This window comes from Haliaeetus leucocephalus, unplaced genomic scaffold (assembly GCF_000737465.1).
Source record: "Haliaeetus leucocephalus isolate CR32 unplaced genomic scaffold, Haliaeetus_leucocephalus-4.0 Scaffold964, whole genome shotgun sequence".
NCBI lineage: Eukaryota > Metazoa > Chordata > Aves > Accipitriformes > Accipitridae > Haliaeetus > Haliaeetus leucocephalus.
Window position 1 is genome coordinate 3,942,034 of NW_010973400.1, and position 23,015 is coordinate 3,965,048.

Below are 23,015 nucleotides of genomic sequence, written 5' to 3' on the forward strand. Positions count from 1 at the left end.
GAGCCTGGCTCGGAGGTGTCAGCCCAGGTACGGGCCGCGGACGCTCAGGCCTTGCCAGCGACCCCGCCTGCACCGGCAGCCCGGCCGTTTCTCCCCGGGGATGGCGTCCAAGGCCTCGGCGGGCCTCTTGGAAAAACGGCCCGGTTTTGTCGACCCGGGGGCTGCAAAAACTTCCCTCTCTGCCCCTCCTGCGAGGAGGAGCAGCCCTCGGTCGCAGCCCGGCAGGGAGGGAGCGGCCTTCGGCTCTCCGAAGGAAACTCGGCCGCCCTTGGGCTCACGCTTCCCTCCTGGAGCCGGACCGCTACCTCGGCCTGCCCCAGTGCCGCCGCCACGTCCCCAGCCAAACGCCCCTTCCCCGGCTTTCTGGTCGGCGCAGGGCGTTAACAGCCCGACCCTGGGGATTCTGGACCCTCTGCTCCAAGGAAATTCCCCGGCGGAGCAGGTCGGGTTGGCGACTCGGGATTTCGGATTCTTGTATGGGCTCAGCCTCGGATTTCCCACTCCTGGGTGTTTAACGCGCGGCGTGTTTTTCAGGGTAGGTGATCTGGTCACGCAGGCCGTGGCGGTCTCCTCATTTGCTCTGTGTTTTTCCCCAGGTGTGTCAGTGAAGGCACCAATGGACATGGGGAGCAGCAGCACTGAGAAGTTTTATAGGATCCCCAAAGGAAAGGGACCGCACTCGGTTGGATGTACAGACCTGATGACAGAAAATGCAGTCGAGGTAAGTCTGTCCGTCCTTCCTCCTTTGGATTTGAGCCGCGATGTTAGTGAAACAACTTGCTGTAGTTTTACAGAGGAATCAGACAGAAGGTCCGGTCTGTGTGCAGGGATGCTCCGCGGCCGACACTCACAGCTGAGTTTTCTGTCCTCTCCGTCCCAGCGTAGGATGTGTACTGGGCATTTACCAGACACACGTAACCTGCAAGCCTTCCCCGTGGCTGCTTCCTCCCTCCTCCTAATATCCTTGCCTTCCTGACTCCCTTACGCAAGATACTGCAGAGAAACTGTGTCCTTCTGGGACACACGGGGTTCTTCCCACCCACCCCACCGCTCTCTTCTGCCCTGGGCTCCTGGGGAGACTCCACACGCAGTCTCCGTGACTGTAGCTGTTCTCACCGCAAAGTTCCCAACGGGATTTGGCAGGGGTGGGTGATGAGGGTACGTAGTGTTTCAGCTGCAGGGGAAAGCATGAGATGTCTTCTCAAAGTTTTATCTATCTGAAAAAGAACAGGATGCCAATTCTGCAAGTGGTTAGTACAAAGAGAAGCCACAAAAAGAAGATGGGGCCAGTAAACAGCCAGCTAACTTCTGGGTTTCCATTTCAAATCCTCTTGCTTTTTGATTTTCCTATGGGAATACACCTGCATTTACACTGTGGTTTTACTCCTCAGACTAGCCAGGTGTGGTGGAACTTGTGATCAGTTTGTATGTTTTCCTTTACTGAGTTTACTCTGTATTAGCAAAAAGAAGCGATTAGTTTCTCTCTGCAGTCAGCCCATGTGTTTTCCTTAGATAAGCAATCTGTATACTTACAGTTCTCTCAGGCATAGAGAATGACCGTCTTTTGCTTTCTGGGTGAGCAGTTAGTCACCTGAGGAGGTTCACTGGGTTTATTCTGGGACCAAATTAGTATCATTACCAGTATGGATGAAGGGTTTGATGGTTTCTTCCTTTGTGTCAAAGGTTGATTTAAGTTTGATAAATAAATAGAAATAAGCTTCATTAAACAAGCTTTTGGTACACGTTGCGTATGAAACTGATAAATTAGTGTTCAAGAAACCAGACTTTATTCCAAAAGTCACGTTCTTTTTGGCCCTAGACTTAACATGGTAAAACAAAAGTACAGTTGGAGCAAGACAGTGAATTTGAATAGTGTGTTGCAAATTCCCTTGCAAACAGGGAAATAAGAATGCTAATTACACACGGTTCATCTGCCAGGAGGTCTGCTTTAAGGTGTGCCGTTGGTACGTTGCTGCTGTCTGCGTAGGAAAAATACTGGCAAGGTGGTATGGAGGGTCCACGTGAATGTGGGAAGCTTGGGTGGTTTCCTGGAAGACCTGGAGTGCAGACAGTAAAAGAAGATTCAAATCAGTGGTAAGAAATGGAGGCAGATAAAACAAAAATTAACAAAGTGAACAAAAATTGTTAAAAAAGTTAACAAAACTGTGTTTAGAAAGATGGACCACTACAGACTTGTAAACATCTTGATGAGGAGGAAGAACAATATATTGCGCTCCTTTGCTGTGCAGCTGCCCAAGAGCTTTACTGACAGCCTCTTGCTCAGTTTAGCCAGGAACACTATAGCCATGTTGAGACCATGCCCCTGACTCTACCCGCATCTTCTCTGCTGGACAGCACTTCTAGAAACTAGTGTCAGGGTAAAATTTGTCTTGTTAACCTAGTGGAAAAATATACTTCTAGGAGGGTCTGGTTTTCCCCCCAGTCTAGCAAGCTGAATTGGGTCAGTAACAGCTCCATGAGACTTACTGGTGCAAGGAAAGCAGTGACAGCTCCCAGCTGGAAGTGTGAAGGGGACACAGTCACCCCTCTTAAACTGATCAAACTGCATCATCGTATCATTCCCCGAAGGGAGGCATAGTGAGGAAGACAGAAGAAAAGATCCAGCAAGATGTAGAAATGGAGCAAATAGGTAGTGAGTGTTTGTAATGATTGACTTTATTAAATGGAGCATTTTGAATTAGCCATAGGCTAACCTGGAGAAGGTGACGTGTGTCTCTGCCTGGATGCCAACAGTCATGCTACTTTAAATTCACTGCAGGGACAAAAAGATAGTGACATAGGATTGGCATCAAAGCCTGTATAGGATAATAATTTTCTCAGGAGAGTCTCTTAATTCTCTCAAGCTGTCATTCTTGCATCTGAGGCCCTTGACAGAAATGTTTTTATCTTCCTTTTTCTCTGCCATAGATATATAAATATCAATCTTCCTTTTTTTTTTTTTCTTCCCTCCTAATCCCAGGGAAGCTTCTTGCGCCTATATTATCCATCATGCGATGCCACAGATAATGAAGAGGCACCATGGATTCCAGATAAAGAGTACTATCAGGGACTCTCTGACTTCCTTAATATGTACCGAGTTGTAGGAGAAAGGCTTTTCCAGTACTATGTTGGTAAGACTGGTTTTGGTTTTATTCCTTGACTAATGCAAGGGCATGAGCTCTGTATGCAGGTCATTGCCTCACTGCTCCGTGAATAGTGTGTTATTGTTGCAGGACAAAAAAAAATTAGTTTTTCCCAAAGAAGTACGTTTGTTTGAGATGGGTTTGTGTAGTGAGGCTCAGTGATGAATGTGACCCAGTTCTCAGGCAGACCCACAGTCCCAGACTGCTATGAATAGGAGCGTCTGGGCAATTTGCTCTAGGAAGAGCTCGGGCGAGCTACGCCTATGTGTTGGGCTTTAAATCCCACAGGGAAATGTGCAAATACTAAGGTCTGAATACCAACCTGACTATTCTTGAAAATATGTTCTTGTAGGGTTTAAGAGATATGTAGGCCTTGTGCTAGGCTGTGGATGGGAGGAGGAGAAGGAAAGTATCTTCTGCCAAGTAGAAAGTATTTTCAGAAACAGCTCTGTATTTGTCTTCTGTATTTTAAGGATGAGATTTGGTACCTTACCTTCAGATGACTGCTCTGAAATCAGCGGTCACCAGATTCTCGGGATCTCTCCCACAGGAACAAATGCTTTCTCTCATTTCAGTAATAATGACATACGCTTTGATTTTTATCTAGGTTCAGTGACCTGTCCTGCAAAGTCAAATGCTGCTTTCAAGCCAGGAGAAAAATACCCACTCCTCGTTTTTTCCCATGGACTTGGAGCTTTTCGGTAATTGTGCAGTTTGCTGACAAACTAGTTTTGTTGTCTATGGAGACAGCAGTCTCCAAGGATGGTTCTGAACAGATTTTCAGTAGGGGAGTGAGATCCCCATGAAGGTGAAACAGGTGTGAAGAACAGGCTGCTGTGTATCAGTATGCCTCCACTGAAATCAACAGCAGTAACTAAAAGCAGGCTTGATGTATTTATTTGTGTTTTCCCTTTGTGTTTTAGGGGTGAAGGTATTTACCGATCCATAAGCATGTTGTAAAGATTAGCTAGTTGATTTTTGGACAGCTCTTTGAAGACGCAAAGTGTCATATGTGGTACTTTTAAAAATCATGAGCATTTTTCTTTCTGAATAGATAGTAAAACAGTAACAAGATTGTGTGAACAGGCTTGGTGACTGGCATACAAAAGCCTGCTCTACCGGCTAGCAAATTCAAACAGAAGAAATAGCACATACATAGTGTGGTCAACATTGAAAGAGCAGTGTAACTGAAATAATTATGTGTGCACGTGTATCACTAGAGTGTGGTTTTAATTGCAGGACGATCTATTCTGCTATTTGCATAGAGATGGCTTCCCAGGGCTTTATAGTGGCTGCTGTGGAGCACAGGTGTGTATACTGCACGTTTTTGAGTTCTGATGGAAAGAAACTTTCTGACATTGAATAGAATGTTATTTATTCTAAAGAAGAACTTATGATTTTTTTAAAAAGAAAAACCAGTATATCTTCTTCAGCCCTGCCCACACCTCCCATTTCTCTAGCTCAACTCTTATCTAAGCAAAGGGGATTTGCTTAAATAAGCCCTTGAATGAACAGTCCCATGGTAGATATTGTTCATCATTCTTCAGGCATGTTATTTTTCTCTCTCTTATTGTTAGAACCTGGAGAATATAAAGGAGGTGGGAGTTTTGGTTGGGTTATTGCATTATTTAGAAAGTCTGTCTATGCTCAGTTGTGACTGCAGCAGCACTGGTTGGTAGCTTGGATCTCTTGAGATAAGTGAAATCTAAAACTTCGGCTGACTTCATCCCAAACCAAATGGAAAACATCCCCAGAACTAACCTTTTGTTGATATTACAGAGATCAATCTGCTTCAGCAACATATTACTGTAAAAAAAAGTCCGTTTCTGAACCACAGGAAGAGTCTACAGCAAACACGGAGAAGGAGTGGATCTACTACAGGAAACTAAAAGCTGGAGAGGAAGAGCGTTGTTTGCGCCATAAGCAGGTACTCATCCTAGGTCTGTACTCTGGGAAGTGAGGCAGGAGTGGTGTGTTTAGGACTAACTAGGAGGCTCTTTCCCTCTTTGGCCATGTCTGCAGTCTTCTGCCATGACTCAGGGGATATATAAAAATACACCAAGTCCTATCTTCCTGAAGACGGGAAAGCCAACAACAGCTTTCTTCAGAGCATAAACTACTTCCTCAGGAAAGCTTTCTCATGAGGTTGCACTGTGGCGCTTAGTCAGCTGTTTCTCCTCTGGCTCCACTCAACTTTCTGTTTCTTCCCTGTGTCTTCACGCTTTTGCTGCCCAGCCCAGTCTTTAAATGCCACAGAGTTGAATTCAGATGTTTGTGTGGTCTGAGGCTTGCGTCAGCTTTTGTTTACTGTTGGATGGCAGGATGAATCATGGCTGTTCTAAGGGGGGTGTTTGCTTCATCATCTCCAACACACTTGAATGTGGTTTATAGCAATGTAAACAATGCAAACTTCCTGATTATAAGCAGTATCCATGCTAGATGTGATATGGCCGTACTGACGAGCTCCTCCAAGCATAGACTTGACCTTTAAAATATGGGAGTGTTTTCTTCCAGCTAATGCAAACTCAGCCAGGGAGGTGTTTCTCTTTATCTCCCTGGGCCATACAGACAGCAGTACCATTGTCATTTCCTGTGTGCATACAACATCCTACTTATGAGTATAAATATGTAATGTCTGAGCTTGCAAATAACCTCCAGAAGCTGTTGACTGCAAATTTTTCTAGTAGAGAAGTCAGGAGATTGAGATTTATTTGAAATTTGGTAATGCACAGGCATCTTGCTGGCTGCCTACATGCTGTGGTTCCCAAGGACGCTACTGTTTTTTGGTTCTTTTTGAACCTTTTCTTTCACTGACACATGAAAGTCAAAAACACTTCTTACAGTGAACAATGAAAATGTTTATTTGCAACAGCTTTACTACAGTTTTTCAAGAATATGTATGTATATAAAACAGGAAGGGCTTCTTGTCTCTTTGTTATTTTGGGTTTGTCCAGTGTAAATACCATTTCAAAGCAATTGTGCAGATGGAGCAAGTGATGTAATGACATTTGCTCATCAGAGTGAACATGAGGAGGAGTAGCAAGTCAGCCTTCCTTGTAGTTGTGTAACTTAAGCCTTTGCACATCCCAACAACCCCTTCTCAGAGCAGTGACAGGATGAAGGAGTTGAAGGTCTTTGGCGCATGTTATAGGGATAAATTCTTCCACGTGCAGAGGATCTACGCAAGAGCTTAAACTCTTTGGACCTCCAAAAGTTAGTTTTGTTGTTGGTCAGACCTTGTCAAAGTTCTGTTTTACAGCTCCATTCTGCAGTTCAGAATAGTTGTTACCGTATCAGGCACTTGTGGGGAAAAAAAAAATATCAGACTAAGTCTTGTGTCCAAAGGGCCGGCAAACCTAGCAGTTGTCTGATAATTCCTTCCACTGCTCTCCCCAGGTGCAGCAAAGAGCACAGGAGTGTATCAAAGCTCTCGATCTCATTCTTAAAATCAATTCAGGAGAGAAAGTAATGAATGTACTGAATTCAAACTTTGACTGGAATAGCCTAAAGGTGAGTGAAAGGTGGTAACTGCACTTTGTTAAATGCCTAATAATGCTTCTGGTTTCCCTCTTCCATTTCTAAACTGGTTCCTGTAAACTGTTGTCGTGGTTTAACCCCAGGCAGCAACTAAGCACCACGCAGCTGCTCGCTCACTCCCCACCCACCCAGTGGAATGGGGAAGAGAATCAGGGAAAAAAAGGCAAAAGTAAACTCATGGGTTGAGATAAGAACAGTTGTAATAGAAAGGAAGAAACTAATAATAATAACAATAATAAAATGCCAATAATAATAATAAAAGAATTGGAACATACAAAAACAAGGGATGCACAATGCAATTGCTCACCACTTGCTGACCGATGCCCAGTTAGTTCCTGAGCAGCAATTCCCCTGGGCCATCTCCCCCCAGTTTATATACTGGGCATGACATCCCATGGTATGGAATACCCCTTTGGCCAGTTGGGGTCAGCTGCCCTGGCTGTGTCCTCTCCCAGCCTCTTGTGCCCCTCCAGCCTTCTTGCTGGCTGGGCATCAGAAGATGAAAAATCCTTGACTTGGTATAAACACTACTTAGCAACAACTGAAAACGTCAGTGTGTTATCAACATTCTTCTCATACTAGATCCAAACCATAACACTATGCCAGCTACTAGGAAGAAAATTAACTATCCCAGCCAAAACCAGGGCAACTGTTCTGAAGATTACACCGTAGATCTGTGAACATATGCTCAGGTCATCCCAAGCTGGATAGATAGTAATGGAGCTGAAAGGATGCTCTTCCTACTTCAGTAGGATCTATTGCCTAAAAATTTATTCCCTTTAAAAAAAAAAAAAAAAGTTTGGGAAAGAAAGTCTCTTACAGCACCTGAATTTTTTTGACAGGATTCTGTTGATACTAGCAGAATAGCTGTGATGGGACACTCTTTTGGTGGTGCTACAGTTATTGAAAGTCTCAGCAAAGAAATAAGATTCAGGTAAGTACGCAAAACAAGGCGAGAGACATTTGGCACTTGAGAGGTCTGGAGCAGGGGACCTCACCTGAGATTCCCCAACTACTAATTAGCTCTTGAAGAAAAGTTTTGTTTGGCATGTCTTGTTTTCGTAAGTCATGCTTCTTTGAACTGTGGGGATGTGGTGGAACATGATAGCTGTATCATATTATATCATGATACTGTGGGACCCTGCAGAAGCTCCTGTGCCTAGCTGCACCTGGCAATGGAGACCAACAAATGCAATAATGGATTAAGTCTCTTCCCCCAGAGTAGAAATCATCTGGAAACAAAATGATTCATTAACCTGTTTACCTGTTCGGTGTCATAGAGAGTTTCGCTTTCCCATGTCTCCTGCAAATCAAAGCATGCTGAGAATTTCCATACAAAGCTTTCTGCTTCTGTGACAATATCCAGTTGTTTTTGACAGGTGTGGCATTGCCCTCGATGCATGGATGCTTCCAGTAGGTGATGACATTTACCAAAACAGTGTCCAGCAACCGCTGCTTTTTATCAACTCTGAAAAATTCCAGTGGGCTGATAATATCTTAAAGATGAAGAAGCTCGGCTCCAATGACACAAACAAGAAAATGATCACTATCAAGTAAGAATCCAAGACCCATCACTTCTGTGGTTGAAGATGAATCTTTACTCTTATTAGAGCTGTACAGTTACACGTAACTGCAGAAAGACAGACAGTCCCTACTTCCTCATGGCCCAGGTTTTCACTGCATGTTTAAATTAGACGGCAGTACGTCCCCCACAGTGGAGACAGAGACTTCTCTCAAAGCAGCCAGTAACCCTAAGTTTAAGATGCTCCAAGGTGTGCATTCCGGCCCAGGGGCACAAGTTTTGCTCTGGGCCTCATGCATCATCTGCGTTTGAACACTTTAAACAGCCTTCTGGGTGCAGTTATGCACTCACCTAGTGAAAGCACTGCGTAGCAGGGAGTGGGTGGTTCTATAATCCACCTCAGAGCAGAGACAACTTGAAGTTTTGCCAAGCCTACTCTTTGTTGCCGTTGCAATTGTAGTTACTTACAGTAAGCATGTACAAAACTTCCTCCCTTCTGTGGTTAGGACAGAATTTACTGCTGTGCACGACTGTCTTTGAAGAAGTCTGTGCAACCCATGGCATCTTTTAATCAGATGACTGCCTTCTGATGAGCCTGTTGATCATGGTTCTGTTTGCAGGGGGTCAGTACATCAGAGCTTTCCTGACTTTACCTTTGTGAGTGGAGAAATCATTGGAAGATTTTTCAAATTAAAAGGAGAAATAGATCCCAATGAAGCTATTGATATAAGCAATCATGCTTCATTAGCCTTCCTGCAGAAACATTTGAGTAAGTATCTGTTTACATCAAAGTATGAAGTTAAATTAACACTTAATTCCTATGCAGCTTTTTATATAACTGTTCTTGTTTAGAACAAGATCAAAAGTAAGTGCGTCAGAAAAGTTTAAGTAGAAGAAACAACAGTCAGACTCTTTTTCTAGAGGTTTGTTAGTTACTTTTGTAATCTAAGCAATTCAGAGGAGGAACATTGCAGTTTTGTTCTAAAACCTAAAAACCTGGAGTGTCATTTTTCCCTTCTTAAAACATCATGCCTCCCCTACTTTGCCAGGTTGATTCATCTGTCCAATAGTTTAATTTTTCAGTGTAGCTTTACAAAAAGCTGACTACTTTATTCATTACCACTTGTGGTTTTCTTCTCCCATTTCATAGGTCTTAAGAATGATTTTGACAAGTGGGATTCTCTTGTGGATGGCATAGGACCCAATGTTATTCCTGGTACCAATATTGACTTATCTCCAGCTGAACCTGAATAAGGAATACAAAGAAGTACTGAAAATGCCATGGGCATCAGGACACTAACATTGGCCACCTACACAGCTTTTGGGATGTGGAACAACGACAACAAAAAAATAAGGCATTAGGTTACATTATCATGTAGAGAGGTTTTAGTTCAAATGAGTTAGTGGGATTCTCTGAAATACTGCAACAGGGTAACTTCTGCTATATAGACAGTTGGGGGGAGAATCAATTAATGGCAATTTAAATGCTTTCTGGTTTTGACTTTATTCTAAGTCTGCAGAGAGAGAGATTAAGCTCCAAGGAATTCAACTAGAGTTTTGCTTACTAAGTTTTAAGTGAGTTTGCATCCAGCAAGCCTTTTTTTGCAATATAAAAAACCCCCAACTTTGTTATTTAATTACTTAATATTTCAGCTGTGGTCTGACAACAGTTGCAAGTTGGAGCAGGTTTTTCCTCCTTCTAGTCAGTGAGGTACAAGTGGAAGGTTGTCTTCAAAACTGTCTTATTAAAATAAGAGTCACAGTAAAAGGTACAGGAAGTAGTTTAAGGTAACAGCAGAGAAAGGTGTTTGTTCAGACACAGGACTTCTCATATGAACTTAATCCACTTACATTTAAGATGTGTTTACTGCCATACTTGGAGGAGGTTTCCATTCCAAAAGCTGCTGAAATGGTCACTCTTGTTGTAGCAACTGTGATTTCGCTTAGGCAAAGCTCCCAGCAGTGCCTCTCTTGTTAATCTCCGTATTACCACTATCTATCAGTCATACTGTTGTAGGTGAAATTACAGAAGAGATGTGTTACTTCTACCACTCCCTTTAAAAAGGGGTATGTAAGCATTGCTTGATCATCTTGATGTCTCTTATGGTTATAATACTCTCTAGACACTCATCTTTTTCCAGGTACTAGCATTGCTGTCTGTATCTGTCAGTAGAAGCAGTTGACTATGTGGTGGGCTAAAGAAGGCTCTGATTTTTAGAGCAGAACTCTTTGAAGCTGCCACATGGAAGGGTGACTTCTTAATGAATAAGCCTTGCAAAAGGGGGACTACTTACTGTAGCCTATTTGTTTCAAAATCAGGTTACAAAAAAAACTGAAGCAGAACAAGGAAAGCAGTTAACAGTGTAATAAATATTTATATAATCTGTGATCTTAACATGAGATTGCAACATCTAAGACCTGTTTTCAGAATTTAATTAAATTCTCTCCAGCCTACCACCATGTATTGTCTCTATTAAGGGAAGAAACATGCAAGTGTTTCTCTTGCTGAGAAAGCACTAACCCTTGAGATCTGCCATGATACTCACCCAGACTATTACACTGTCAGAGATCTTGGGTTCCTAAGTCATTATGGCAGCATGAAAAATCCATAGCCTCTGAAGAGGAGGAAGCAGCTATGGTACACAGGAGCATACAACAGGACTATAAAATAGAAGCCCCTTTTCAACACAGGAGGAGGAGAACAAAAGGTGAGATAAAACAGCTGCAGCTTAAGGAGAAGTCCTTACCACACTGTACACATGCAGCAGCAAAACCATTCTAGGAGGTCTGCTTCATATTTATAGGCAAAGCTTCATCTTTTTCATCTTTCATTAGTGCAATTAAGGCCATGTCATAAATACAAGTTCTACTTTGTACATGACTGTGTGATGTTTCAAAGCATTCACAATAGCTCACAGTGCTCTAGAGAGCTGTTTAGGGTCAGACAGAACCAGTAACTGCAGAATGTGCATAGCTACATCTAACTGCAGTAGTACAGTTGAAGAAAGATACTCAGTACACACACAGCATTTGGGCTTATGCATAGGGAAAGAACACACGTCATCATTAACAAAACACTGATCAGTATATGCCAGCCAAAGCTTTATTGCAGCTTCTTCCATTGCTTTGTAACAGCACCAGATGCAAGACTTCAACACAAACCAACTATGTTCCCCTACAGAGAAAGAATTCCTCCCCTCCCCCCCAAAACATACCCTCGACTTTTCTTAGAGGAAAAAGAAAACTTAACAATGCAACTTTTCAAAAAGCAAACAACAGAAAGTAGTATTATGCAACACAGTAGCCTATACAACAACTCACAAGAAACCTGTGTTCAAGAACCACCCACCAACAGCTAGATAAAAGTTAGTGCACACACATATTCAGTGTGGAATGCCAGTCAAGAGGCAAATTCTTACGTAAGAAAGTACAGCTCTAAGAAGCGAAGCTGACACTAACAATGTACCAACAAGCACTATTCCTTGACAGGGAAGTATGATAGTGACAGGCATTTGCTGAGTTAGGTAGAAAAAAAACTCTCCATGCTTCACTTGTATCTGTGTTCCCACAAAAACAGATTTTCATGGGAATCTTCATGTACACAGGTACTTGTTCAGCTTCATATGGTGAGCATGTCACTTGGTTTCAGGAATGTTGGAGGACATGAGGATCTTCAGGCAAATCTGAACTGCAGCCAGTTTGCTTTTCTACAGGGAATAAAAACAGATTAGACCTATCAAGGTGTTTCAATAAACATGTATAAGTGCATTAGTATCTAAAGTCATAGCTCTACAAGGCTTCAGACTAAATGTCATCAACATATTGGACCATATTAAAAGAATAAACTTGCAAAGTTATATACAGATAAGACAGTTGAAACAGAACTGCCCAAGAAGATGAAGCAAGCAGTGCTCCCAGATTTCAGTTACAAGTTTAAGCCACTCCATTCCTCAGTGGGCTTAGCATAAGCCTCTGCAGGAGAGTTTTTGCATCCTGTGGATCAGGTACCTTCTACTCAAACTGCCTTTCAGGCCATGGCCCATGTGCACAGCAAGATCCAGTTCTGTGCCACATGGTTGCATGACCTTAGCTCACATTTTCTGCACTGCTGCTGCAGTGCAGTGCATACACTAATACCGTGCAAAGTATTCAAGAACACAGACAGTAGGCAAGTTTGGGCAATAATAATTAGCTACCAAAGAGTGGTAAAAACTGTAAAAGTATTATCAAAACCAGAGACAGCAAGATCAAGAATAATCCTGCATTTGAGTGATGTAATTGAGGGAGGATTGAGTTTAACATTTTAATCAAGTTTTTTAACTATTTTTTTGCCCAACAAGTAACTAAATCTCTGTTGCAGGCTTCATTATTTGTTACCCATAAACCAGTCAGCTTTCAGTACAGTTGTACTGAAATACAATAACCAATTCAATCACTGAAAACACAAATGCTATCTCTACTTCAGCTTAATTCAGTCTCCATCAGGCAACCACTGGTCAAACACAGGAACAAGTTACCCAGAGAGGTTCTGGAATCTCCATCCTTGGATAGGTTCCAGACCTGAAAGGGAAGTCCTAAGCAACCTGATCTAGTTGACCCTGCTTTGAGCACCTCCAAAGGTCCCTTACAACCAGAACTACTCTATGATTCCATAGATTATACAAATAGTATATAATCAGAAAGAACCTGTACTATTTTCTTTGGTACACGGAATAAGTGTTCACCAGTAACACCTCAAAATTTTTAAGTAACAATAAACATGTACATGCACTATTCACAAACTATCCTTAAAACAACTGAGATGGTATTATTATGGGTTTAGATTCATAGATCTATTAAGGGACTGGGGCATTCAAATCCCAAACTACAATGCTTAGTAGAGTCTGCCTAGCAGTCGCTCACCTTGCCTCAGAAACGTGAGCATGCTGGTGGCCGATGCTCAAAACCCTACCAAAATCTGTAACTTCAGTGTACCACCCCAGCTTGTCCAAGAGGCTCAATCCACTAGGTTGAATAAATGAATACTAAATTGATTTCTAATCAAGACAGAGTAGCAGCTTCATTGCATGTATTCACCATTAAACTCACAGTACATAAGCTAATGCTACTAAGAAAATTACAACAGTATTAAATACTTAAGTTAAAAAAAGTGTTTCAGTTGTATTTCCTAATATAAAGTATTTTCTAGAAAAGTAGAAAGCATCCAAACACCAAGTACACAACCTCTTTGAGAGCTTTAAGGTAGTCTTACCTTGAAGTAAAGACTCCTCTGGTAAGGACTGCAAGTTTTCCATTACAGGGGTTATTGCCTAAACAAAAGGGGATTCTGTTAGGAAGCTGACACTATTGCAAAGATAGTTTTCCATTGAGGTACTTCCTTTAATACTAGACTGTTTACATCAGCACTACTGGACTCTTATTTACCACTGTTTTCCCCCCTTACAACTCACTACAGAAGCCTTCTGCCCACTTTTTGCTTTGATGCAAAAACTGCATGTGAAGGATGAACTGGAAATGCATTGTTACCATCGCCAGCAGCATGGCTGATGACATGAGTTTTGGGTTCCAGATGTGACTTGTTCATTTATTAGTACTTCATGAAGAACACTGGTGAAAACCTTACCATCTTTTTCCAATTACTTCATAAAAGAAGTATTTTTCATGATTTACCAGTTAGTTACATGCTCAAAATCCACATATCAGCATTGTTCTACAGTTCTTGATTAATAGTAGTCTTTCAGTAACATTTCTTCCTTCAAGCTGTTTTCGTTAATCTATTCCCAGACTGAATTCACAGTCCTCAGGCCAAATGGCTGACAGTCTATGTAAACAGTTTACATAAATTATATCAATTATATAATGTATTTATACAAGTTTCTATAGTCTCCATAGAGATCTATTAAAGAAGGACAATGTGATGTCTTAAATAAAAAAACCTGTGCTTCTAGCAGTTGGCATGAATGCACAGATTTAGATTAATGCTACTTTGCCTTTCTATTTTCATGGTGACACAGGAAGAATCACAACTAAACTCAGAGTGCCCTTTCTAAAAATCAGTACTGTCCTGCCCACTACCACACCGCCATACCTCAGATGATCTGCAAGCCCAGTCAGGAATACAGTTCCAGACATTCTCAGGATCCACAATCTCCTCATTGCCACTGGAGAGATTCAAGACCTGTACAGACAGAGCCACATTGTACCTAGCACAGCGGTGGATCCCGAGAATACACTCAGCAAATAAGACATAGCAGTAGGAAAACACAATTGAGGACTCCCTGCCCTTTCAAGTCTGGATCTTGCAAGAAAGAGCAAGTTAACCTCTAATAAAGCTGAATATCACCACTGAATCTGCTCAAGGCTCTCCTGGGCTTCTAACCCAAGTATGGCGAGAGGGAAAGGCTGGAAAACACCTACTAGATCAGAACCAGTAGGAAACAGATGAATAAGGATATCACTACATACCTGACACTGACATCTCAATACAGCTGAGGTTAGCTTTAGATACCTAAGAAATCTACTAGCAAAAGAGCTGGCTTCCATGATCTCAGGCATTCAATCTTCCACAAAGTTACTTTTATGAAATGATCTTTTGGATTTGCAACCTTAAATTACAACTGCCCTTCTATGTAAGTATAATGTCTGTGCATATGTGTACATACACACACACACTCCCCCTGAACAGGAGGAAGGCTTCTCATTTATCCCATAGCTTAAACAGCAGTAGAACAAGGCAGCCCATCAGATTATAATCTACAGTTAAAGTTAACTCCCACCAACCACTAATTCAATACGTATTTCACTGAAGTAGGAACAGTTTGTATTCATTATTAATTATGGTATAATTTAAGTTTCTTCCCAAGTTCTACTACTAACTCCTCAAAACATCAGTAAAATAATACTAAGTTTCATGAGCATTTAATGGTAACACAACTCCATAGCAGAACATTAACTTGCAGGCCAGACAGAACCACAAACATATGAGTATGTATCTCAAACTGGAGCCAGATCCTTCAGTCTTCCCACTCAATGCAGGGGAATGAGATGTGAAGGGAATATCAAGCATTGACATATAACATCTGCTTGGTTTGAGACACTGCTGTTTCTATGTAGCCTGCAAGTCCAGAAGCAGCTTTTGCAATACTAAGTCTTAAATTCTTTAATACACTTCTGTAAAATACTCGAAGTTTGGAGAAAGACCAAAAGAAGGACAAGATCTTAAAAATGCAGAAAGTATTCAAACCATACTTACCCTGGTACCTTTTTCAGATACCTCCAAAATACGAGCCTCACACCATTTTAGAGAGGTCCACACCACACATTTGGAACCAACAGCAAAGCCCTTCAGATTACAAGTATACTCATTGTGTTCTACAAAAATGATGACATATCAATGAAAAAAAAAAAACCACACACCACAAAAACAACCCCTCCAAAACCCTCAAATGCCTCACAACCCTGCTCCTGTAGTCCCCTTCCCCCTCCAAACTACTTAATAATTATTTGAAAGTTAAAAATTTGTCATCCTGAACAGTCTTGAAAATGCAGTTCATGTCCAGAAATAGATTTCCAGTCATAATATCATTAACCTCTCAAAGTAAGACTACTTGCTGTTAGACTGTCACATTATCCATAAGATACTTACACTTAGTCTTATGTCCTTAACCCATCAAAGCATACCAACATTAACACTAATACAGTAACTTATTAGGGAATAAAAATCAGGTTTCTACAAGAAAGCTATTCTCATGTTTGAATGTACACAACATTTTGATTATTTAACTCCTTAAAATCAGATACTTTACCTGCACCACAGTCAGCCAAGTTCTCATTTTGCTTTTTTTCTAGTTCTTCATCCCCAGATTTACAGTCTAAAGACTGCACACGTGCATTTCCACATTCTTTAAGCAAGTCAGTCAAGTCCTGTTTCATCCATTCTTCCACATAACAGTCATTGTTCTTCTTCTGCCACTCCCTACATTTCTCAACTTTGCAGTCACATGATTTTACAGTGCAAACAGGCACCTGATTTGTTAAGTCTTTTTTAAGAAATGAAAATTGATTTCCACTGTTTGCAGAACTTAGCAGTGCAGCATGTTCCAACCCTAAAGAGTCCTCATCCCCATCTTCCCGAGATGGCTGTGCATCAGGCAGCACCAGTTCCAGAAGCTGCTCAATTTCAGCACCTAGCATTGACAGCATGTCATGGGTCTTCAGGTCCAGTTGTTTCTCAGGTCTACCACCAGATGAAGACAGCCTTAGGGGACAAGGCTCTACTTCCATCCAGTCTTCTTGTATAGCTTCTGCTTTATGAATTCCAGACAAATTCAAGTCCAGTTTCTCTGCCTTCTCTCCCAAAGAAAGCTGAACATCAGACGAAATCAGCTCTACTGTCTTCTCTGCATCGCTAACAGAAGGCACCAAGTTCTCTCTCTCATTAAGCGATGGTAAGCTTTCAAGAAATTTCAGAGCTGCCAAATCCCCCATCTCCTCACTCACAACTGGCAGCTCAAACGATTCCTGTTCCAACACTTTCTCTCTTGCTTCACTGCCCAAAGCTGCCTGCATTTCAAGTGACTCTGTTTCCAGAGCTTCCTTTGTTTCTTCACCAAAGGAGTACTGCACTGAAAGGGCCTCTAGCTCCAGTATGAGCTCCTTCAGATCATCGTACGAAGAGTGCGTTTGTAACTGATCCAGTTCTACTAACATCCCCGTTTCATCACTTGAAGACGACTGTACCTGGAGCACTGGCAATCTTTTCAGTTGTTCTTGTTTGTTTCCTAGGAAAAGGCTGGCTGCTGAAGCACTGCCTGTCAGTTCAGCTTTCAGCTCAGCATCCTCTTGAAACAGGACTTCAGATAATTCTTGTTCTGCAGCTTTCACTTCACTCCCCAAAACATTAAGACTGCAGCTTCTTGTTGGTTCTAGTAATACATTGTTATCGCTCTCTCCTTCACATAGAGGTATCTCTTTGATAAAGTTGCTTTGACGCTCAGCTGTTTCGCATCCATCACCAGCCTTCCCAGACACATACTCAACAGCTCCCACTGACATATTTGCTTCTACAGTATTTGACCACTCAGAAGTTACATCCAGGAAAGGTTCAGAACAAAGTAAAGCACTTTCACTTTCTCCTTGAGCTAATCCACAAACAGCAGTAGTTTCTCTTTCAAGACAAAGACCCATATCATTGTTTGAACATCTGCTTTCCTTTAAGGGCTTCTCAAGGTTTGAGAAAGCATTGTCACCAGTTCCTTTATTAGCCTTCCAAAAAGACTTCATCTCTTCATTAATACTCTTGCCAGAAGCTTCCAGCTTGACAACAGACAGAGGGACTTCAGAAGCTTTATCTTCCCGAGTTTCTATTACTTCAGCATCTAATAAGAGGCCTTCGGTCATATCATAAAACTTCTCTTTTGCTTCACTGAGCCATGAGCCCTCTGAGGAATTGAAGCCTGACAGACAGCAAGCAAATGCTTGATTAGGTACTTTGAGCAATTCACATGGAATCTGTCTGACCATCTCCATGCTAACAGATTCCTCACTTCCATAATCCACATGTCTAACAACTACCTTGTCACCTTTTACACTGCTGACTTTAGCTCTGTAGAACTTTCCATCTTGACTATATTTTGCTAGACAAATATTACTGCTTTTAATACAATATCTGCAATCGCGCCAAGAGTTTAGTCCAAGGCTTTCAGCTTCCTCTATTTTTTCCTCTATGTAGTTCATGTCTTTTGTATCAGCACTGTGACTCCAAAAGTATTCTGGACCATTGACCACTGTGACATAAATTTTTACAGTCTGACCTGCCTCTGGAAACTTCCAGATAAATGATTTACAATCACTTACACAGGAAATTTCATTTTGTGCCTGAGGCGGCAAAGGCTCACACACAGCTATCACGTCACTGTTCTCTCTTCCATCAAGTATTCCTGTTGAACAAGATCCTTCTCTACTTGCAAGATTTTCATCAGCTAAATCCACTGTTATTATACCTTGATCGTCACTGAGAATAACTTCCCATTTATCCTCAATCTTCTCTACAAATTCACACGTTAGCAGAACTTCACTTGTTCTCTTGGTGAAGTAAAGCACTGCTTCCTCTGCCCAGTTTGTATTTTTTTTGCATTTAAGTCCACCTAGGAAGCAGTGAATGCTTATTGCTGGAATAGATGACAAGACTTCAGGGAGTCTGTGTGCTTGAGCAACATTAATTACTGAAGTATTACCATAATCAATATATTGTATACTTATCAAATTGTTAGAAGTCTTCTCTTTTACTACAGCTCGATACCACAGGCTGTCTTCTGAATAAACAGCACTGATTAAGTCTCCTGCTTGGAACAGTTGTCCACAAGGGTTCTTTGGTTGTGTACTATCGTTTAAGCTTTCCATAATGCTGTTAAGCTGAGCCTCAGCACTTTCTAGCTGAACATAAAAATCCAATGGATCATTTACATGAGACACATACACTAACACTTTCAGAGCTGGCACTATCTTCTGTTGCAGTGGATCAGATATATTTTTAAGCATTATACACCCGCCTTCAGCATCAGATTTAATATCCGACTGTGTATCCATCTGGACAGAGATCAGAGACTCCCCCCCTGCTTTATTTAACAAAAAAGCATCCTTCTTACTGCTAAGCATTTCAGCAGATTCTAGTAATCCAGCTGCCACATCTTTCTTCATAGCAGACTGGAAAAAGTTTACATCTTCTCTGAAGTGCCTTTTGCTACTCTCCCCTCCTCCCTGGGCTTCAGATCTGCTTTTTTTTCTTTCAAGAGGCCTACCTGCATTTAAAGGGGACTCTGCAGTCTCATTCCTCTCATTCACATCTGTATTTCTAGAGCACAAAGTTTCATTTTCTATATGCTTACACAGTCCTGTATTGTTTATTAAGTTTAATTCCTCCTTCAGTTTTGCATTAATTTGAGTATTACCATCAAACAACTCAATCAACAGTTTACCATCAGATTCCTTTGCTACTACTATCGCTTTTAATTGCCTTTCTAGGACAGCTTGCTTAAACCACATTGTAGCTTCTTTGGGAACATTAGATATATCAGATAAGGAACACTTTATGGCTTGCATTGGCAAAAGCAAGATATCACAAGCATCACTGGGTAAAGGAAGCAGATGATCTTTCTCTATCATCTCTGTGTTCCCAAAATCCACAAAGAAGACTTCCGTATTAGGTTTTGTTTTCATAATTACTCCCCTGTACCACTGATTGTCAGTATACTTTGCTAGACACAAGCTCCCAGACTTTTGCAAGGTTTTTAAGCTGGTCATTGTTTCACTTAGATGGCTGATGTTATCAGTAAGCTGTGCTAAGATATCTGCACATCTTTCAAGTTGGCAGAAAAATGTCCATGGATCCTCAACATGCGTAATATAAACATCTTCCTCACTCCCAATTTTGATATCATGCATAGAATAATAGTAAGAATGAAGCTGAACTGAGGATACCAGAGGCTTTTGAGGAGATAAAGGTCTGGCCACACCTCTCTTGGTCAGAAACTGGCAAGCACTCTGAAAAGGTGTCATTAAATCTACAATGTTAAATAGCTCCTTATTGTTTATCGAAGCCAAGGCAAATATTGTACACTTCAGTTCAAAGTGAGATGATGAGCTATCAACAAACTCTTGAAAAGCCTGAATCGCTTCTTCATCCCAAGCAAAAGGATCCTGACCATTTGGTTGGATTAAGTTGTAAAGGCTGCACCTGAAAGCCTGAGCCTCTAACCTAAGAAAACGTTCATTAGTTGAGCGGAGGTTTGTTAGAGACACCATCTCTCTGTTGCCATAGTCAACATATATGACTTCTACTTTTTCTGCAGAAGGAACTTCACTAATAATTAAAGCCCTGTACCATTTTTCATCCTCTGAGTACTGGGCTAAACATACAGAATTTGGCCAAGCAGGTGGGTGGGATGAATTTTTACAATACTCCTGAATTTCAGCCATTAATACATTAAGGTCATGGCAATTTCTACTTAACTGACACCAAAAATTACTAGGATTTTCAACGTACGACACAACAACATTAACTGTACTTCCCACTTCTAATTGACCTCCATAAGAGGAGCCTGGCTTCATTTCCACATAATTCTGTCTCGAACAGATGGGCAAGTTTTCTTTGCTCTCACACTTCTGAGCAGGAAGAGATTCACTACTTTTAGAATTGTGAATGGCTGCAACGGGGCGCTCTCTGACTGTCACAGCTGTGTAAGGATTAAGTGCTTTATCACTTCTCTTTAGATCAGAGTCTTCTCTGAGCCTCTTCTCTACATTTATTTGTTTTTCCTCCCCAGCACATGCTAGGGAAGAGGCCTGGCTCACAGTGTCATTAGATTTCTGGAGAGTCTTAGGTATTTCACACCTCTGGTATTCAGCATAGCCTCCCTGGACCATGAGTTTACTTACACTTTTCTCTCCTAATTGGGACTGGTCAAAAATTTCAACCATGTATTTGTCACCCTGCACACCCAAAAAAGAAACCTTTAGTGTCTTGTTCAGTACAATCTCTCTGAATGCAGACACAGATGCTTCACTCCAACTCCCTCTCAGAGGGGAGACACCTGCCAAACAACACTTCAGAGCTAAAGCAGGTAGTTCCCTGAACTGAGGGAGCAGCTCCTTTACCGCACACCGATCTACAATTTCAGTATTGCCTCTGTCCACCAGGTGTATTTCTACCCCACTGTCCAGTACACTGGTGATCACCGCTCGATAAAAGACATCCTCTTTCCCACTGGCACAACAAAGGGATCCAGGCTGTAGGACCCACCCAGCACCATCCAGCTTTGTCGCATCGGAATAAAAATTCCACATGCTCTGCCTCAGCTGCCTGAAGAGCGGGTGATGCTCGTGGAGCTGCACCCAGAACTCAGATGGGTCTCGGAGGTGGGAGACCTGTGCATCGTGGAACACACCCAATTTCAGGCGCACACCACCTACAGGAGCAGAGGCCAAATCTCTGTGCATTAAAGCAACAGGAGGTGCTCCTGGTGGCAGTTCCAGTTCTTCAGCAGTGGATTCTTCTAATTCCAGCTGCTCCTGAGCCTCAGTTTGGCTGACCTGCATACGGCTGCTAACTAGGCAGCAAGTCTGCACCCCAAAAAGATGGTTCAAGTCAACACCATTTTCCCCATACAGGCTCACATAATAGAGATGCTCAAAGGAGTTAAAGGTCATGATGCAAGCACTCACTCCTTTGCCTAGCACCAATGCTTTCAGCTCATCAGTCTGCGATGGGGACCAGCCACAACCCCCATCCGAGATACCCTGAAGAGCACATGGGTAAGTCACCACAGGTATACGAAAACACTCGACAGGCAAATGGCGCAAGTTAGCTCTGGTCACAATCTCCTTCCTGCCATAGTCCACAAAGATCACTAGAGCCACTTGCTGGTCCTGCTCCCCAGCAATAAGCTCCAGCAGCAGTGCACGATACCACTGGCCATCTATGCCACGGGCAGCATAGGGTGAACCCACTGTGGGTGATAAATCTTGCTCACACCGGTCATAAGCATGGCGCATGGTATCAGAAAGGCAACGGATCTCCTGGGACAGGCTCTGCAACTGGCAGTAGATGCGGTGTGGGTCACAGACGTGGGTCACTAGGACAGGCTCTGTCACACCCAACTGAAGCTGCGGGTAAAAGTAATCCAAGGCAGGTGACACAGGCTGACACGACAGCAAAACATGGTGAAGCTGTGGCATGGCAGAAGTTACAGGGGAACATGCTGGAGGCTGCAGCTTGAGCTGGTTCCTTAAGGGGCCATAAGTCAGGCAGCGCCTGAGCACCTGGCAGAACCAACTGGGAGGGACCTGCCTGGCCAGGCCCAGGTGATGCATCTGCGCCACAAGCTGAGGCAGCTCAAGCACGATGAGCTGCGGCGTCATCACCTCCTGCACCAGACCAGACACCTCCTTGCCATGCAGGTAGCTGAGGAACTCCATCGCCTCCACAGTCCAGGTGGAGGCTGGCGCATCCCCACAGGCTACCACCTTGGGGCCTCCAGAGGGCATAACATCAGCCACAACACAGCCCAGCACCTCCGGGGGCAGGTGGAAAAGCTCCTTACAGCCCCGCGCCAGGTAATAGGCAGATGTGACCACCGTGCAGCCCTCATCCAGCAGGAACACGCGGTAGTCCTGGCCACGGCGACTCACCACGCAGCAGCGGTACCACAGCCCGACCACCTCCACCAGGCCCAGGTCTCCAGTGCGCAGCTCAGCCCCACCGGCCTCCAGCCCGCTGTGTGCCGGGGCGGCCGCCGGGCGGGCCCCCGCCGCCGCTTGGATCTCACGACGGAGGCGGACGTAGTCAGCGCTGCGCTCGCCCAGCAGCCCCCACAGCCGCACGACGGGCACCTCGGGGCGCAGGCCCACCGCGCAGACCCGCAGGGCCACGGTGGTGCCGGGGCTGAGCATCCCCGGGCCGGAGCTCGGGCCTCCGCCTTCGCCGCCCGCACGAAGCCAAATGGCCGCCCCTCCCTGGCCTCATAAGGCACGCGCCGCCCACGTGACCCGCGGGGAAGCGTTACGCGGCCGCCCAAGCGGTCGAGTCCATTTTGATCCACCGCGGGGGGGAACGGGGGACGGGGGGAACACGAGGGTCGGAGCGGGCTGATACATCGGGCCGGTCCTGCTAAACCGAGACTGCTCGGAGGCGCCACACGGAGCGGGGTTACCGCCGGGGCACGCTGGAGCCGCCGGGCTCAGCCCAGCGCCCGCTGGTGTTGCCCTCGTCCGGAGTGGAGCGCTCGGCGCCGACCGGGGGGGGCGGGGTGAAGGGC

General features: G+C 43.4%; 2 protein-coding genes across 8 annotated transcripts in view; one reads left to right on the forward strand and one right to left on the reverse strand.

Annotated features, from left to right (window-relative positions):
• The window catches only part of PLA2G7 (phospholipase A2, group VII (platelet-activating factor acetylhydrolase, plasma)), a 10,024-nt gene extending 362 nt beyond the window's left edge, over positions 1-9,662 (forward strand). Inside the window, exons 1-12 of one of the 7 annotated variants that reach the window (XM_010584286.1) lie at positions 631-721; positions 886-1,158; positions 1,392-1,400; positions 2,981-3,131; positions 3,751-3,844; positions 4,383-4,451; positions 4,923-5,070; positions 6,540-6,653; positions 7,523-7,614; positions 8,060-8,233; positions 8,823-8,971; positions 9,353-9,662. In XM_010584286.1, coding sequence (XP_010582588.1) covers positions 1,153-1,158; positions 1,392-1,400; positions 2,981-3,131; positions 3,751-3,844; positions 4,383-4,451; positions 4,923-5,070; positions 6,540-6,653; positions 7,523-7,614; positions 8,060-8,233; positions 8,823-8,971; positions 9,353-9,456 — 1,110 coding nt within the window. In that variant the 5' untranslated portion in view covers positions 631-721; positions 886-1,152 and the 3' untranslated portion in view covers positions 9,457-9,662. The other 6 variants (XM_010584287.1, XM_010584285.1, XM_010584288.1 and 3 more) reach the window with 6 other exon arrangements.
• Positions 9,663-11,837: 2,175 nt separating this feature from the next.
• Positions 11,838-22,650, reverse strand: TDRD6 (tudor domain containing 6). Its single transcript, XM_010584313.1, has 4 exons — positions 16,008-22,650; positions 15,455-15,573; positions 14,291-14,380; positions 11,838-11,909 (listed from the first exon to the last, which is right to left on the reverse strand). The coding sequence occupies exons 1-4, from the start codon at positions 22,648-22,650 to the stop codon at positions 11,838-11,840; spliced, it is 6,924 nt and encodes a 2,307-aa protein (XP_010582615.1).
• Positions 22,651-23,015: the final 365 nt, after the last annotated feature.

What these genes read in the sequence shown, in the direction of transcription:
- TDRD6 (XM_010584313.1), bottom strand. Translation starts at nt 22,650, where the DNA reads ATGCTCAGCCCCGGCACCACCGTGGCCCTGCGGGTCTGCGCGGTGGGC. An exon ending in CTTGGCTGACTGTGGTGCAG is followed by an intron (nt 15,574 to 16,007) that starts GTAAAGTATCTG and finishes TCATTTTTGTAG; the next exon opens with AACACAATGAGTATACTTGT. An exon ending in TATCTGAAAAAGGTACCAGG is followed by an intron (nt 14,381 to 15,454) that starts GTAAGTATGGTT and finishes CTGTCTGTACAG; the next exon opens with GTCTTGAATCTCTCCAGTGG.